Raw genomic sequence first — 14,528 nt, 5'->3', positions numbered from 1 at the left:
GTTAAAAATACTAAAGTAATAAATATATACATATATATATATATATATATATATAGATAAACTTTTGTAAGAAAAATAAAGATTAGTTATTATTTTGTTTTTTTGTGAAAAAAGCATAAAATCGTATTTATAATTTTAGCTATACATCTAATTCCACCATATTTTATTAAATTGTATGAGGATTATTTTTTTAAGTTTTCTCATGTTAAGCAGTTTCAACTTAATTAGTATTTATTGTGTTTTGTGTTTCCATCTAATTAATATATAAACATATTTTCTCATTAACTGAGAAATTAGTGGTGAATAAAATTGTTTATTTGGATAAAAGTAAAAAAATAAACCGCAATTTTTAAATATTGATTTGCATTAAACTTGACTCAAATATAGAATGATAAAGGCAAGACACAAACAAAAGCACAAACGACCCTGTCTATGTGAATGATGATTACAGCTACATAACATATCATATGTACATACATATGTATGTACATACAAAGGGTAGGTTTTCTGCCTTAACTTTAGGGTTGCACTGCACATGCACTTGCGTTTCGATTCGTTTTGCGTTGAAAGCATAGGAGATCATAACGCGAAACTTTCGGCGTAGTTAGCTTATGCAATTAATTTGGGCAAACTAAAATTGGAGTGACATAATACATAAGATATAAATTTATAACGAAAAGAAACCAGCAAAATATATGTATGTGTGTGCGTAAGTGTGTATGTAAACTTGAAAAGTAAGCGCTCGCTCAAGCAGCAAAAAAAAAAATTGTAAGGCAAAAATCAATAAGCATGTGTTAAGAGTTAATCAATTGTCAATCAGACTTTTCACTATTAACAGAAGCTCAAGGTGAAGAGCCGACACCAAAATGGACGGCAGTAAGCTCGATGATGGGAGGCAAACCTGCGAACCGGAGCCAGATGTGGACAAACAATTCATGCGTAATGACTTGCAATTGGCCGCCGAGCTGGGCAAAACGCTGCTCGAAGTGAACAAAGAACTGGAGATCTCGCTCAAGGAGTACAAGCACAAGAACGAAGAGCAGCAGCGCGAGATCGTGCATCTGCGGAAACAAATCAATGCCATGACTGAGGTAAATGACACACGTCTAAAGGTCTACGAGCAGCTGGAGGTGGGCATACAGGACTTGGAGCGTAGCAACCATCGATTGACATTGGAGAAGTCACGAGACAAGAAGCAAATCAAGTCTCTCGGCGCCAACATTGAGTCCCTGGAGGCGCGTTGCGAGGAAATCACCCAGCAGCTGGAGGAGGCGCGTCAAATGCTTAACGCGGAACGACGTAAGAATGAAAAGCCATTGCAGCAGCAACGTATAGTCGCTATGACAGAGCAGATCTTCTTACCAAAGCAATGGTCTGGCATTGAGCGTGAGGGCCCTGACTTGAATGCCACTCCCATAGACAATTGCGCCTTCGTAGGCGCTGCCAACGCGAATTCAACGGGCCTCACTGAGATCCACGATGGCTCAATGTCACTTAGCGAAGTAGTCTCATCACATTCAAAGGAGATCGATGAAGTTGCCTCCGCTGCCGCTGCTGCTGCCATCAAAGGTGAAGACAATGAAGAACTCTTCACGTTGATAACAGATCTGGAGTCCACACGACGTGACTTCTTGGCGGAGAAGCAGCGTTGCTGTGAACTCGAGGAGCAGTTGGTGTCTATCATACAAGAGAACCAAACGCTACAAAGCCGTATTGCCATCACAAGCACAAATGAGGAAATGATGTCCATGCACGATGAGTTTTCACTCTTGGATGACGTGCGACAAGGTCAGATGTGCAGTCGTTGCTTGCGAGCAATGGATGAGCAGGAACAGGCTTCGAATCTGGATGGACAATCCTCGGTGGCACCGACAGAAGGCGGCGTCGCCGAAGATGACGAACAGAGTCTGCTTGGCAGCGAGTTTAGTGCGCAGTTGGCCAATAACATAAGCGTTGAATCCGCAACCAAGCATGACGCCAACAAATTGCTAAATCTCAACAATGAAGGCAGTTCTAATCCATATCGTGACTTGGTCGAAAAGTATGAGGCTCTTTTGGAGGTGCAGCGTACATCGAATGTGCGCCAGAATGGAGAGCAACTCTCCAAGGAACATCAGTCGATGGCGACGGTGACAGCAACACCAGGAAACCAAGAAACATGCATTCAGAGTGTCAAGGAATCAAATACTGCTCGTGGTCGTACGTCCACCGAGTTCTCGGAGGCGGAAACCTCCTCCTCAGGCTTTTCGGAAGAGACATGCAATAAGCACACACAGACGGATGAGCGCCCTGGCTACTTTTTGTGCTCCATCAGCAATGGCGAAGAATGCAAACTAAGTATTTATGATGACGTCAGTCCAGTTGATGCACATTTCCAGAGTCGTCCCGAGTACCGAGAACTATTCAAAGAGATCTTTGGTGTATTGAAAAAAGCCGCCGATAACAAAGAGGACGCTGACAAATCCAAGTTAATGGATACTGCGGAAGGCACACAAACAAATGGTTTGGAAACTGTAACAACGATAAGGCCGGCTGGCGATGAGTTCTCTGTGGATTTCGGCGACGATACACGCAGTATTATATCATCTGTAGTTTCTGATCAGTCTTTTGCAATGTCCGAGTGTGTGACCAAATTGGAGCGTAGAACGGCCAAAAAGCATATCAACGAATGCAAGACTCAAGAGAATAGGTTGCCTCAGATCAACTCTGCATCTGTTGCCCAGCTGGGTGACCTTAAGCAAATCGAAGAGAATGGTCGTGTCCTTACGCCAGTCAAACGCGAACCTCTCGAATTCTTGACTGTTGCCGTGGGCATTAAGAAGAAGAATCGACGCAAAAATCGTGGCCTAACCGGCCAAGCTGTTCGCGTCGAGTCGCCACTTGCACAACCATCCCCATTGGCACATCCATCCCCACACCATAATGCTCGACGTACACGTAAAGATTTTGTGCCAATCCCCCCAGAAATGTTGTCCACCGAGCTCGTCAATGGCCGCCGACGACCATCGGATCGATCCGGCAACGGTACCGGCACCGAATGGAACGGCTCGCCGATGATCATCTATAACCGCAATATGAACGCATCGCGTACAAGGCGCACAGGACGCGTTATTGAGCTCAATGGTGTTGAATTCCATCCAAACACTGTATCGCAGGAGTTCCACAAACTGAAGAGGCTCGATCTGTCTTACGCCGAGGTATTGCGTCGTGCTGATGCCTGTGAACATCAAAGTCAACCCATGCGTGCGCAGCGTATGCAACAGTCGCGTTGGAATCAGAACAAAACTCAAAGTAACCGACGATAAAAATGGATTTTAACACTTCTTTAATCTTTAACCAAAATCTCTAATCAAGATCTGTCAAATCTAATTGCTAGAGTTAATGGAATGCTTTCTCAGTTCTTCGAATACGTTACAAATTTAAATGTTAATATTGTTGGCTTCGTCTGGAATTAACATTAGATTTTTTATATTTTTAGTATGTCGTTTTCGTACTTGACCGTTTTTGTACAATTGTATTTTGGTTTCCTTTAAGTTAGATATACGCAAGACTTGCATTCCTTTGCTTACTGTAGCAACACCTTAAAAGGATATTTTTTTATATTGGACATTTCTCCAGCATCTAACCTAATAACCGAAAGTTTTACTTGTAATTTAATATGCTCGCTACTAACTAAATAAATATTAATATATGTATGTTCTTCAAAATATTTAATAAATAAGCATGTGTGCCAAGTCTAATATAACTGAATCAACACGCATCGCCCAAATCTTTTGTATAATTCACGATTTCTCTATTGTCGCAGACCTTGCTTAGGGGAAAGTAATAGAATCCGCCATTCATTGAATACATTATTACATAGACTATTTGTTGTAAATTTATATATTTTCGAGTCAGTACTAAAACTGATTAATCGTAAATAGAAGACTACATAAATGTAATAATTTTAATGGCGTTTACGCTGTTGGTGTGAATTTAATGAGGAGGCGGACGAGTGGGAAATGTGCGTGCTGCGTGATTTGGAGCGCGATCGGGTTCTCTCCCGATGCTTGCCATAGCTGCTGCTGTGGTGGCTACGACTACTACTGTGTCGAGAACTGCGTCGATAGTCGTTGCCATCCTCTTCCCCAGAATTGCTCGAATTCCGTTGTCGACGATGACGTCGTTGATTATAATGTCGATCGCGGTCTCTTTCGCGATCGCGATCTCGCTCGCGATTACGTTCGGTTTCACGACTGTTATGATGTCGACTATAAGAGTATCGAATACTGCTGCTGCGAGTTTTGTGATCAAGACTCGCATCGCTTCGTTGTTTGCGTTTGCTGTTATCTCTGCTTCGTCGCCGATTGCTGCAGCCGTGCTTTTTAGCAGAAGCACTGACATCTGTATTACTGGACGATTTGGTACTATTGCTACTACTCGTGCTACTGTCACCGCTTGAACTATTACTGGTACTGTCACCGCTGCTGCTGGAGGAAGATGATGATGATGACGACTGACGTCTGGCCTTCGACTTCTTTGTGGTTTTGTGTGCTTTATCGAGTGCCTTGTCTGCAGCACTAAGCATGCTGGCCATTGATTCGGGAATCTGCAACAAATTGGTAGCCGGATTGGGTACAGGACGCAGCTTATGGGCTGCTATAGTGCTCTGCGCTGAGGCAATAACTGTTGCCACTTGGCTAGCATAGCTTGGAGCCTGTTTGCCGTCCTTATTGTCGCTGAAACGCGTCGTTCTTTCCTTGCGACTGAGTCGCTTACCTGTATCTTTAATTGTGGAATTTGCGTTTAGAATTTTTTTTTTTAAATTCAATAATATCAAACATACTATTTAAGTGATGCGACTTTTCATGTGAAACCGTCGTCGACTTTGTTGATGTTGTTTTGAATTCGCCTTTTGGCGACTCTGCCCTACTGATTGAAGGTCGCTGCTCACTGTCAGCCTCAGCACGCTCCAATTCTAACTTGCGATGATATTGTAACTTTTGTTCATCCATTTGTTCCTGCAGCGACACACGCTCCTCGATGTCATCAATGACCTTTTCAAATGCACGCTTACTTTTGCGTATTCTTGCCTAGCGAATGCGTTAACAAAATAATTAATATTTGGCATTAACACGTATATTGTTATGGGCTTACCTTTAGCTCGTCCGCGGTTAGCTCGGTGCTTTTGCTAACTTCTTTGGTGGCTGAGTCAAACCCGTGTTCGACTTGACCACCATCATAGTCGGAATTATCGTCCTCATCACTGTCGCTTGAAGAATCTCCGTAAGCAGCTAAACCTATAATTCAAATCAATCAAGTGCTAATTGTTGCTGCCAGTCGAATATTGAAATAGGCGCATGTTTTCTTATTTAGGGGGGAATATATATTTATCCATATATTTATATATCAAAATATTTTCGTTTTTAGGGTTGAATTTTTAAAAGAAAAAGAGATAGAGTAGCAAAAGATGGGTTCCATAAGGTTAAACCACCATTAGCTGGACCAAGAAGCGATTTAACTTCTTGACTTATATTATTATTTTAAACTTTTTTGATTAAGGTTCAAGCAAAATTTGCACAAGTTAACCAATCCCGTTCATGGTGTACGAAATATCAATAAAATACTTAATAGCAGGGGTATATAGGTAATAGAGAGTGTTTGTATAGGGCAAGCAAAACTCAGACTACCTATTAAACAAATGTGTTCAAGAGAACTTAAAAAATAATTTGGAATTTGTTACTTACCCAAGTTGCCGGTAATTGAGGACAAGGCGCTTTTGCGAATCACTTGGGCTGATGACGCTTTTAATTTACATACACATATATATTATGATTATATAAAGAATATTCAGCAAGTGATTTCATTGTTTGTTTTTTGTTTCAAGTATAAGGAATGACTTAAAATTAAGAAAAAAAAAATAAAAATAAAACAAACACACTATATATATGTATGTATGTGTATAACTTTCGTAACTAAACGCAAAAAACGCAGCCAAACGTAAGACTTCCTTCGGGAAACAATTCCAAAAACGTATGTTATTCCGATGCCGAGGATTAAATTTAACTTAATTTACTTGATCGTTTTATCACAATGGCTTTTGAGGCACACGCATACTGGTCTAGTACTTACACACATGCACTAACTCTATTTTTTGTTTGCTGTAAAAAATCTTTGGCAACAAGCTTAATGTTCTACAAGTATCAAAATGTACCTTTCGCGCGATGCGCTTTGATTGTTTCAGATGCAATAGCCGCAATCTCTTCATTGGTTGTTTCCAGCAGTATTTCGGTAAGTGTGCGACGCACAACAAGCATCTATAGATTGGTTTTTGATAGATTGGTTTGGGCTATTTTAAATGCCTGTCAATAACAAAGAGGCGCCAGACAATGAAACCAACCATTAACAGTTCACTTTCGTTGAAAAAGTACATCTCATATAAGATTTACATGGCAAGATAATTTGAATTATTTTTTTCTTAATTCAATTCAGATTTTCAATATAATTTACTTGAAAAGTAACAAGGTATATTTTCCACTGATCATGGAAACAGTTTCGGTAAGTAATATTGCTGGTTAAATAGGTTTCATTGCCTGGGTTAGCACATCTTGTATAACAACTGTGATGCCTACCAAATCTGCAAGTCTTTCTTCGTAGTTTTTACCACTTAATGCAGCTTCAGCATTGGCTGCCCTTGTTACTGTCGTTGCATTATGTTGATGGCCGCCTGCATCTTGCTGTATTGACTGTGGCAGCTTCTCATCCTTTTCCTCATTGTCTTTCTCTTCATCACTTCCGTTATTGGTCTTACATAATACATCATTACCTATTAGTTGAGCCATTGCCTCCTCAGGAGCAGCAATTGAATCTTCACTGTCGCTGGCCTGAATTTCAAGTTCTCATGTTAATTAATAGGCGTTCGAATCATTACAATGTACACTCGTGTGCTTTTGAGCAACCAATTTAACAATTTGTTGCACTTGGCAATTGCACAAGTCGAATAATTTTGTTCTACTTTATGCAACCAATATCGCACTAATCTACTTACCACGTTTAATAGATTAACAGGTGTTGTTAGTGTTTTGCTTGATACTTGCTTAACATTGATAACCGACGACTCATTTTCCGGAGTTGCGGGCAGCTGCCGCTCCTGATGACGTTGCTTTTCGCGCTCCATTTTCTCGAGGCCCTCACTGCAATAAAATCATGTTTGGGTATTACATTACATTACATTTGCCGATTACAATTTTAATAAATTTATAAGCGAAGATTTGTTAATGGCAATCTAAAGTAATAACCATAATTTATAAATAAATGTATTGAGAACTAGACATTCGTACGTCCTTAAATGGATCTATGGAACTATGTACAACTAAAATTAGAAGCATATTTATGATTTTAATGCATTTTATCACCATTTCAATTATTAATAGAAAACAACATTTTGAAAACGTGACCAAAAATATAATATTTTTTAGGTCATCATGAATGTTGCAAATACTGCTATAATTTAATTCTCCGTTTAATTTGTATACCCGCTACACACAAGGTAAGTTTGTGCTGGCAGGAAATGTATGTAACAGGCAGAAGAAGATATTTTCGACCCCATAAAGCATATATATTCTTGAACAGATATAATTTTTTTTCGACAACACTTGCAAGTTTCAAGTTTGTTTCAAATTTTTACCACTTTCGCTCCATCAAATCGATTCTTAAGCTAGAGTCTTGAATTTTGTTATATACAATAATAACTTTAGTCACAATGACTCCTGAAAATTTTATCAGATATAAATTGTCGAAGCTATTAAAGAAATAATTTTATATAGGCAAAAACGCCTGCGGTACATTAAATTGGTATATTTTAAACTTAATACCGCAGTTTTGATTTTCTTCAAAACGGGAAGCGGGTATCTCATCACAGTGTAGCTTTTTTCCTTGTTATTTTTAGATTTAGTGGAAATGTTCTTTCAGAAAGAATACTACAAATATTTCAATGCAATTTATGCATATAATTGTTATATGAAAATTCTTGGATATATTAATTTAAATTCTCTATTTTCTATTCATATGTAAAAATTGTATGAAAAGCTTAATTACTTGTTAAAAAGGTTATATGTCAGTTAACAGATTTAGTATAGGTAAAACTTTTACAAATTGCTGTTACCTACATACTTTCTGTATTATGGTTATCGAGAGATACTCTAACTTTTATAGATTATAGTTTAAATCTTACCGAATCCATGCAGGCAACATTTTACGCTTATTTGCGTCGATATCGCTGCCACTATTATCACTACTCTGCTGTGTTTGTTGTGTTTGCATAAAATGGTGCGACTCATTTGGATTGCAGACGTTAAGCTTCAAAAGCGATGGAATATGAGATGTGGAATTGCCTCGAGACGATTGCCATGTAGTCCATTGTTGAGTGCCAGCTCCGCCTTCAAATGGTAAATGACTTCACTCGTCAATTTAAATTTGAGGTCTTAGACGATCTCACCTGTATCACTTGGTGCAACTGTTATAGGCACATTAGCCGAGTTTCCATCAATCCACTGAGATGGTGTGGCCAGGGAAGGAGGCGGAGGAGGGGGCAGAGTTCCTACACCATTAACTGCCCGTCCACTACTTACATTTTCTTCTTCATCCATATCCATATCCATTTCCGCTTCGCCATGCTCCACGTAGCGTGCTTGCGCTTTAGGCTGTTGCTGCTGATGTTGGTGATGAGGCTGTCGTAGTTCTAAGTGGTTGTGGTGGTGGTATTCAGGGGCATTGCTTATGATCGGTGGAGGAGGTGCAATCGCCATGTTAATGCTAAAATTAGCTAGAGGAGGCGGTGCAGGAGTCGAGTCCCGCATATGTATCCATTGCTGGGCCAATTGGGCCCAGTCAATGCAGCCCTGCATGTTCAGTGGCATAACAGGAGCAGCTGACCTAACTCCAACTCCAACTGCAACCCCAGTACCAGGGCCGGAACCCGGGCCAGGCATTGTAATTGGTGTTCCAAGTGCAGGCAGAAAATGCGGTGGTTGCGCTATATATTGATTGTGCTTGTTGAAGTCCAGGTCTGCATTAGTGTTGCCATTTGGAAACATGTTTCCTTGTTATTATTATGATTTTCACTACACTGCTGGTTGTTTAAGTAATCTACACAATAATCTCTAAAAACGATTTTCCGTCATCTACGCCATTTTCTTGCTCTACACAGACTGACAGTCGCATTGCAGCAATAACACATAACAATGTGTCGATAACAGATTATCAAATAGGCATTATCGGAAATTCGTTAATACCCGTTACCTTATTTTAAAATTACCACATAGTAAGCAAGTTGTGCTTATATATAATTTGTATTCAGTATCAGTAAGTACATCAAATAAATTATGTAATATTTAATTTATTTTCTTAGCAACTTTTTCTAAGATTTTACCGACTTAAATTTCACATTGCTATTCACCATATAACGTTATCGTAAATTGTTATCGGCATTCACTGGGTGACTAATACACGCGCTTCTTCCAGTTCCCAATTCAAACGAACGGCATTTTATTTTCATACAGAACGCAGAAGGAATCTAGGACTTTCAGTCTATAAAATCATTGCTTGTTTGATACGTTTTTAAATCGATAGAAACTCAAAATATATAATATTAAAATGTCACACAATGTGTTACGTTCCAAAGAAAATGCTATGGCTAAGCCAGCGTTGGGCGCTTCATCTGCGGTCGCTGCAATTGCAATGCAAAGGAAGCAATTGTTGGCAAAGAAGGTTTGTACTAAATGGTTAATTACATTTTTGATATTCTTTTAATGTGGTTTTGTAAAAATGCTTAGTTGGCACTTGAAAATGTGACCCCTGTGAGTCGAACCACAAGCAGCAGCAGTAAAAGTACCGTAGGCGCAGCCGCAACAGGACAACAAAAGCCACCACAGACACTGGCAGCGTCGTCATCTGCAGCGACAACTTCAACAAAAGCTGACAGTGGCTTGGTCAAATCTGAAAACCCCGGTCAGCCCCAAACCAATAGTACTAATAATGAAAAGACTGGTAAGTTCCTGAATTTTCGATTTTATTAGAAATATTTGAAGTTGAAGAATCGTATCAACAGAACCAGCAAATACCAAGCCAAAAAAAATATGGGCATTGAGCAATTTTGACATTGGGCGGCAGCTGGGTCGTGGTAAATTTGGCAACGTTTATTTGGCACGCGAAAAAGAATCACAATTTGTGGTTGCCCTCAAAGTACTGTTCAAGCGTCAAATTGGCGAAACAAATGTGGAGCATCAGGTGCGCCGCGAGATTGAAATTCAATCGCATCTCCGTCATCCACATATTTTACGTTTATATGCATACTTCCATGACGATGCCCGAATTTATTTGATTCTGGAGTATGCCCCGCAAGGAACACTCTTCAGTGCACTGCAAGCACAGCCATTGAAACGTTTCGATGATCGCCAGTCGGCCACTTATATCAAGGCTCTTTGCTCGGCTCTTTTGTATTTACACGAACGCGATATTATACATCGAGATATTAAACCGGAGAATCTGCTCTTAGGACATAAAGGTGTGCTCAAAATTGCAGATTTTGGCTGGTCAGTTCACGAGCCGAACTCAATGCGCATGACACTTTGTGGTACTGTTGATTATTTGCCTCCAGAAATGGTTCTTAACAAGCCACATACTAAAAAGGTTGATCTATGGAGCTTGGGAGTACTATGCTTCGAGTTGCTCGTTGGTCAAGCGCCGTTCTTTTCGAAAAACTATGAGGAGACATACAAGAAGATACTCAAGGTGGATTACAAATTGCCGGAACATGTTTCGAAAGCAGCGACTCATTTGATATCAAAGCTGTTGGTTTTAAATCCCCAACATCGTCTGCCTCTGGATCAGGTTATTTTACACCCATGGATCGCGACACACGCACAATAATTTATAGCTATTAGTGAATTAATTAATCTGTTCGACTTTCATTATCAGTTTGTGTGAATTATTTTGTTTAATTTTCTTATAATATAACTATGCATTTAAATATCCATTACGTTAAATAACACAAAAATTTTTGTAATAAACATTCATGCAATTTCGTTTTATTGTTTCAAATAAAATTTCGGTGTTCTAGACACAATTTTTGTTCGATCGAATATTTTATCTTACGTACTAACTCTAATACTAGCGCAGAGCATGGACTTATTATATGCTACATATAAATGAGTATAAACACTATTGTTTAAAGCAACGAAAAAATGCAGCTTAGCATGTTTCTTATCACAGAAAACAAAGTATATACTTACAAACTTTAGTAAAAATGAATTTAGTGAGAGGTGAGCCTCTATTTTCAATTGCAATTTGTAAATAGTCAAAAGTCTCAATGTATGTCGATAATTACTAGCATTATTGAATGAAATAAATATTTATTTGACAAGTGTATGAATAACTAAGTGAATAATTATAGTATGTTATTAAAGAAGAGAAAGATCTAAGATTTTGTAAATTAATGAAAGTTAAATTATTATTATTGCAGTTGGCGTTCACACAAAGTTTTCTCGATTCCATTGGATGAAATAAATCTTACCTAAATTGTTGAAATTGATCAAATTGGATGCATAAATCTTATAAACTAAAGGTTCTGGGTTTTTTTTTTTTGTAAACCAATTCTGTTAACCAGGATAGATGAAATGATAAAATACTAAGGTGAAAAATAGCTTATTGCAGTGCCGCCAAAATAATCTTTAATTTCTGACAGCTGCATCTGCGCCCAGTTTTCTTGCGGGCACGTTATAGTCATCCTCTGCAAGAAGAAATTAGCTCGAAAAAAAGATAACGTAAAGAAAAGCATATTATTTACCGTCTTGATCCTCATCCATGTTATCTTCTAGATGCACAGCATCGGCAAATTCTTTACCCTGATCGGCGGCAATTTCGTTATTCAAATTATCTCCATCGAGAATATGCTGTTTTCCAGCAACATCTCCCAGCATTACGTCATCGTCGTCGCCCCCAACTGCCGCCGCATCGGCAGCCAACATCTTGTTGTCCACTTGCTGAGCATGAGCCGGAGCTAGGTCCCCATCAGCAAAAATGTTAGGATTGGCGCCGGGAAAATTGAAATTCTGTTCGTTTAAGGCATCCTTGACTTCATGGCCACCAGAATCCCCTAAATTCTTATTCGACTCCAAGTCATTCACCACATTCGCATACCGATTATTATTCTCATTTTTGGGCAACTCTTCGGCTGCTGTGTCTGCATCAGCAGCTGCCACTTCGACTTTACCATCAAAGTTTTCGGGAATGGGCGCCACATTCTCGGGTAACTTGCGCTCAATCTTCGCTTCGGATGATGGCTTTGCTGGAGGCATGACCAAAGGCGGTTGACCAGTGCTACTGCTGCTGCTGATAATGCTTGGCTGCTTGGGAGCCACTGATGCATTTGAATCAGCCTCAACATTGGGAGTACTTGAGCTGGGTTTGCGCTGAGGAGCGCTCAATGGGGAAACAGATTTAACTGACTGCTCTTGTTTTTCAGGCGTATCATCGCCTAACGTTTGAAGCGACTTGGGCGCAATCTGAAAATTTTCAACAGAATTTATTATGAGGCTATGATTGTTGCGCACGTCAAAGGATTGCAAAGGCTGCGTATCCTTTCGATGCTCCACACCTCCACCTTGCGGATTAGTTGTTGCGTTAGTTGAATGCTGGTTTGGCTTGGCAATGCCAACACCAATTTTGTACAGCCCTTGACTCACTTGCACTTGCTCGTTGAAGGACTTCTCGTTGTGCGGCTTCTCGATGCTATGCGCCAGTTGAGCGGGGCTCGATCGACGCGCTGGCGTTGTGTCAGACACTTGTAAATCGGATGGCTTATTGAGTTGTTGAGCTGGAGGCGCATAGGTGCAATGCATCTTGCATTCACTTAGAGCAGATTCTAAATCGTGAATCTTATGTTGCGTGTCCCGCTGCAGTGCTTCATATTTGTTCTAAGAGACGCAGCAAACAAAAATGTAATACAGCAATCAGCCAAGAAATTAAAGTGTTTTCCCCACCTTCCAGTTACTTGTGTCCTGTAGTTTCCTGTCCTGCTGCAATTGTTGCACTTGCAATAATAGCGAGTGCTTGTCCTCCATTTGTTGTTTCTTACTCTTGGCATACTCATCCTGTAAATCATTGTGCTTACCATCGAGCACCTTATATTTTCCAAGTTGTTCATCGTATTTATTTTTCAATGAACGCTCCGATTCCTGTTGCTTATCGAGTTCCGCTTGCATGTGTTGTTTCTCGTTGTGCATCTCTTCCAATTTTTTCTCCGCTGACAATTTGTCGTCAGTGAGCGCTAAACGGGCAAGGAGAAGCATAAGTATGGGCAGTAAGCAGTGAAAGAGAGACTTACATTGCAATTGTAAATTTAATCCTTCCTGGTTTTGTTCACAGCGTAATCGAAAGGCCCGAGTTTCGTCCAGTTGCTGTTGTGACATGTGGTAAATAACAATCATCATAATGAGCACAAGAAACATGCTCATCAGAATACATATTCGAGCTCGCCCTGAGCGTGCAAAGCGTGCCGTACTCATTGTGAAAGAGTTGAGACTTTGTTGAATTGATCAATAATATTGTTTTGGTCCGTGCCTATGGAATGAAAAACTAGTTAAAAGAATTCCCAGTGCTGGAAAATGTTCTTGTTTTATTCTCCAGTGTTAAAAAACAGTTATCGATGTATCGGTTTCTTTGAGCTTCCACTTGTTCATTGTGACTTTTTTGTGCTTTGTTTACTTTTTTGTAAATCGGTATTCGGTGGGTTTTTTGAAAATAAAATAATTTAACAAGTCACAATGTCGCTTAATTTTATTAAGTTATATTTTCCCATTTGAAAATGGGCTTCTTATGAAAAAAAAAACCAGAATATTACAAAAATAATACTTTATTGAACATCTTAAGAAATCTATGTAATAAATAATTTAAAAACAATCAATCTATCGATAGTGGCATCGATGTTTCTTCATCTCTTGCGAGGGCCTACGCAGCTTTTTCACACTTTTCGCTTTATGCTGATTGGAATAAAAACTTGATTATACAGTACCCGCCGGCTGCTTGCAGGGAAAGAATATTCAGAGCGGAGATACTTCACGAATTTAAAGCTTTCGTGGACATCAGCCCGCACGGTGACGACGACGCGCGTAAAATTGGTCGTAAACAAATAAATATTTTAAAGCGGTTGTATATTAAAACACAATTGTTCGAACTAAAGTCAATTCACTGTACTGAAAATATAAATGTAAGTTTCGCTGTTATTGTAATCAAATTTAACAATGTCCGGGGCACATGTCACAATTTATTTAAACATATTAATATCTACACACAGAAGCTCATATGCATATGGATGGGAATGTGTGTGTGTATATAAATGAATATATGTACATAACTCTCGCACACAAGTGTGTAGCCAATGTTTGCGTCAATCAATTTAATGTATAATAGGTATCTGGCCTTTGATAAATAAAGTACATATTAGAAACTATACAAAATCCTGATAGTCACTCTATTACCAAGTGCTGACT

General features: G+C 39.4%; 4 protein-coding genes across 7 annotated transcripts; 2 read left to right on the top strand and 2 right to left on the bottom strand.

Moving 5' to 3' along the window:
• Positions 1–538: 538 nt before the first annotated feature.
• On the top strand, positions 539–3,750 carry LOC117576368 (cerebellar degeneration-related protein 2-like). Of its 2 annotated transcripts, none has more exons than XM_034261057.2 (2): positions 539–768; positions 839–3,750. In XM_034261057.2, the coding sequence occupies exon 2, from the start codon at positions 867–869 to the stop codon at positions 3,303–3,305; it is 2,439 nt and encodes an 812-aa protein (XP_034116948.1). In that variant the 5' UTR covers positions 539–768; positions 839–866; the 3' UTR covers positions 3,306–3,750. The 2 variants fall into 2 exon arrangements, with proteins under 2 accessions (XP_034116948.1, XP_034116947.1); XM_034261056.2 differs by having other exon boundaries at positions 821–3,750.
• Positions 3,751–3,858: 108 nt separating this feature from the next.
• Positions 3,859–9,198, bottom strand: LOC117576367 (arginine/serine-rich protein PNISR). The gene is made up of 9 exons (XM_034261054.2): positions 8,477–9,198; positions 8,213–8,417; positions 7,028–7,172; positions 6,612–6,863; positions 6,194–6,296; positions 5,727–5,783; positions 5,137–5,279; positions 4,826–5,072; positions 3,859–4,764 (listed from the first exon to the last, which is right to left on the bottom strand). The coding sequence occupies exons 1-9, from the start codon at positions 9,072–9,074 to the stop codon at positions 3,947–3,949; spliced, it is 2,568 nt and encodes an 855-aa protein (XP_034116945.1). The 5' UTR covers positions 9,075–9,198; the 3' UTR covers positions 3,859–3,946.
• Positions 9,199–9,431: 233 nt separating this feature from the next.
• Positions 9,432–11,069, top strand: LOC117576370 (aurora kinase C). 2 transcript variants are annotated; one of them, XM_052007687.1, is made up of 3 exons: positions 9,432–9,747; positions 9,813–10,026; positions 10,535–11,069. In XM_052007687.1, exons 1-3 carry the CDS (start codon positions 9,634–9,636, stop codon positions 10,906–10,908), a joined length of 702 nt encoding a protein of 233 aa, XP_051863647.1. In that variant the 5' UTR covers positions 9,432–9,633; the 3' UTR covers positions 10,909–11,069. The 2 variants fall into 2 exon arrangements, with proteins under 2 accessions (XP_051863647.1, XP_034116952.1); XM_034261061.2 differs by having other exon boundaries at positions 9,435–9,747; positions 10,088–11,069.
• A 292-nt stretch (positions 11,070–11,361) lies between these two features.
• On the bottom strand, positions 11,362–13,635 carry LOC117576369 (M protein, serotype 2.1). Of its 2 annotated transcripts, XM_034261060.2 has the most exons (5): positions 13,364–13,634; positions 13,020–13,306; positions 12,723–12,953; positions 11,825–12,542; positions 11,362–11,767 (listed from the first exon to the last, which is right to left on the bottom strand). In XM_034261060.2, the coding sequence occupies exons 1-5, from the start codon at positions 13,542–13,544 to the stop codon at positions 11,709–11,711; spliced, it is 1,476 nt and encodes a 491-aa protein (XP_034116951.1). In that variant the 5' UTR covers positions 13,545–13,634; the 3' UTR covers positions 11,362–11,708. The 2 variants fall into 2 exon arrangements, with proteins under 2 accessions (XP_034116951.1, XP_034116950.1); XM_034261059.2 differs by having other exon boundaries at positions 11,825–12,953; positions 13,364–13,635.
• Positions 13,636–14,528: the final 893 nt, after the last annotated feature.

The sequence above is a fragment of the Drosophila albomicans genome, chromosome 2R (assembly GCF_009650485.2).
Source record: "Drosophila albomicans strain 15112-1751.03 chromosome 2R, ASM965048v2, whole genome shotgun sequence".
NCBI classification, from domain to species: Eukaryota; Metazoa; Arthropoda; class Insecta; order Diptera; family Drosophilidae; genus Drosophila; species Drosophila albomicans.
Note: the sequence above shows the minus strand (reverse complement) of the source record. Positions and strands in the feature narration are given on the sequence as shown.

What these genes read in the sequence shown, in the direction of transcription:
- LOC117576370 (XM_034261061.2), top strand. Translation starts at nt 9,634, where the DNA reads ATGTCACACAATGTGTTACGTTCCAAAGAAAATGCTATGGCTAAGCCA. An exon ending in AGCAATTGTTGGCAAAGAAG is followed by an intron (nt 9,748 to 9,812) that starts GTTTGTACTAAA and finishes AAAAATGCTTAG; the next exon opens with TTGGCACTTGAAAATGTGAC. An exon ending in TACTAATAATGAAAAGACTG is followed by an intron (nt 10,027 to 10,087) that starts GTAAGTTCCTGA and finishes TCGTATCAACAG; the next exon opens with AACCAGCAAATACCAAGCCA.
- LOC117576367 (XM_034261054.2), bottom strand. Translation starts at nt 9,074, where the DNA reads ATGTTTCCAAATGGCAACACTAATGCAGACCTGGACTTCAACAAGCAC. An exon ending in ATGTTGCCTGCATGGATTCG is followed by an intron (nt 7,173 to 8,212) that starts GTAAGATTTAAA and finishes ATTTTATTGCAG; the next exon opens with TGAGGGCCTCGAGAAAATGG. An exon ending in CAAAGCGCATCGCGCGAAAG is followed by an intron (nt 5,784 to 6,193) that starts GTACATTTTGAT and finishes GTAAATTAAAAG; the next exon opens with CGTCATCAGCCCAAGTGATT.
- LOC117576368 (XM_034261057.2), top strand. Translation starts at nt 867, where the DNA reads ATGGACGGCAGTAAGCTCGATGATGGGAGGCAAACCTGCGAACCGGAG.
- LOC117576369 (XM_034261059.2), bottom strand. Translation starts at nt 13,544, where the DNA reads ATGAGTACGGCACGCTTTGCACGCTCAGGGCGAGCTCGAATATGTATT. An exon ending in AGGACACAAGTAACTGGAAG is followed by an intron (nt 12,954 to 13,019) that starts GTGGGGAAAACA and finishes TGCGTCTCTTAG; the next exon opens with AACAAATATGAAGCACTGCA. An exon ending in CATGGATGAGGATCAAGACG is followed by an intron (nt 11,768 to 11,824) that starts GTAAATAATATG and finishes TTCTTCTTGCAG; the next exon opens with AGGATGACTATAACGTGCCC.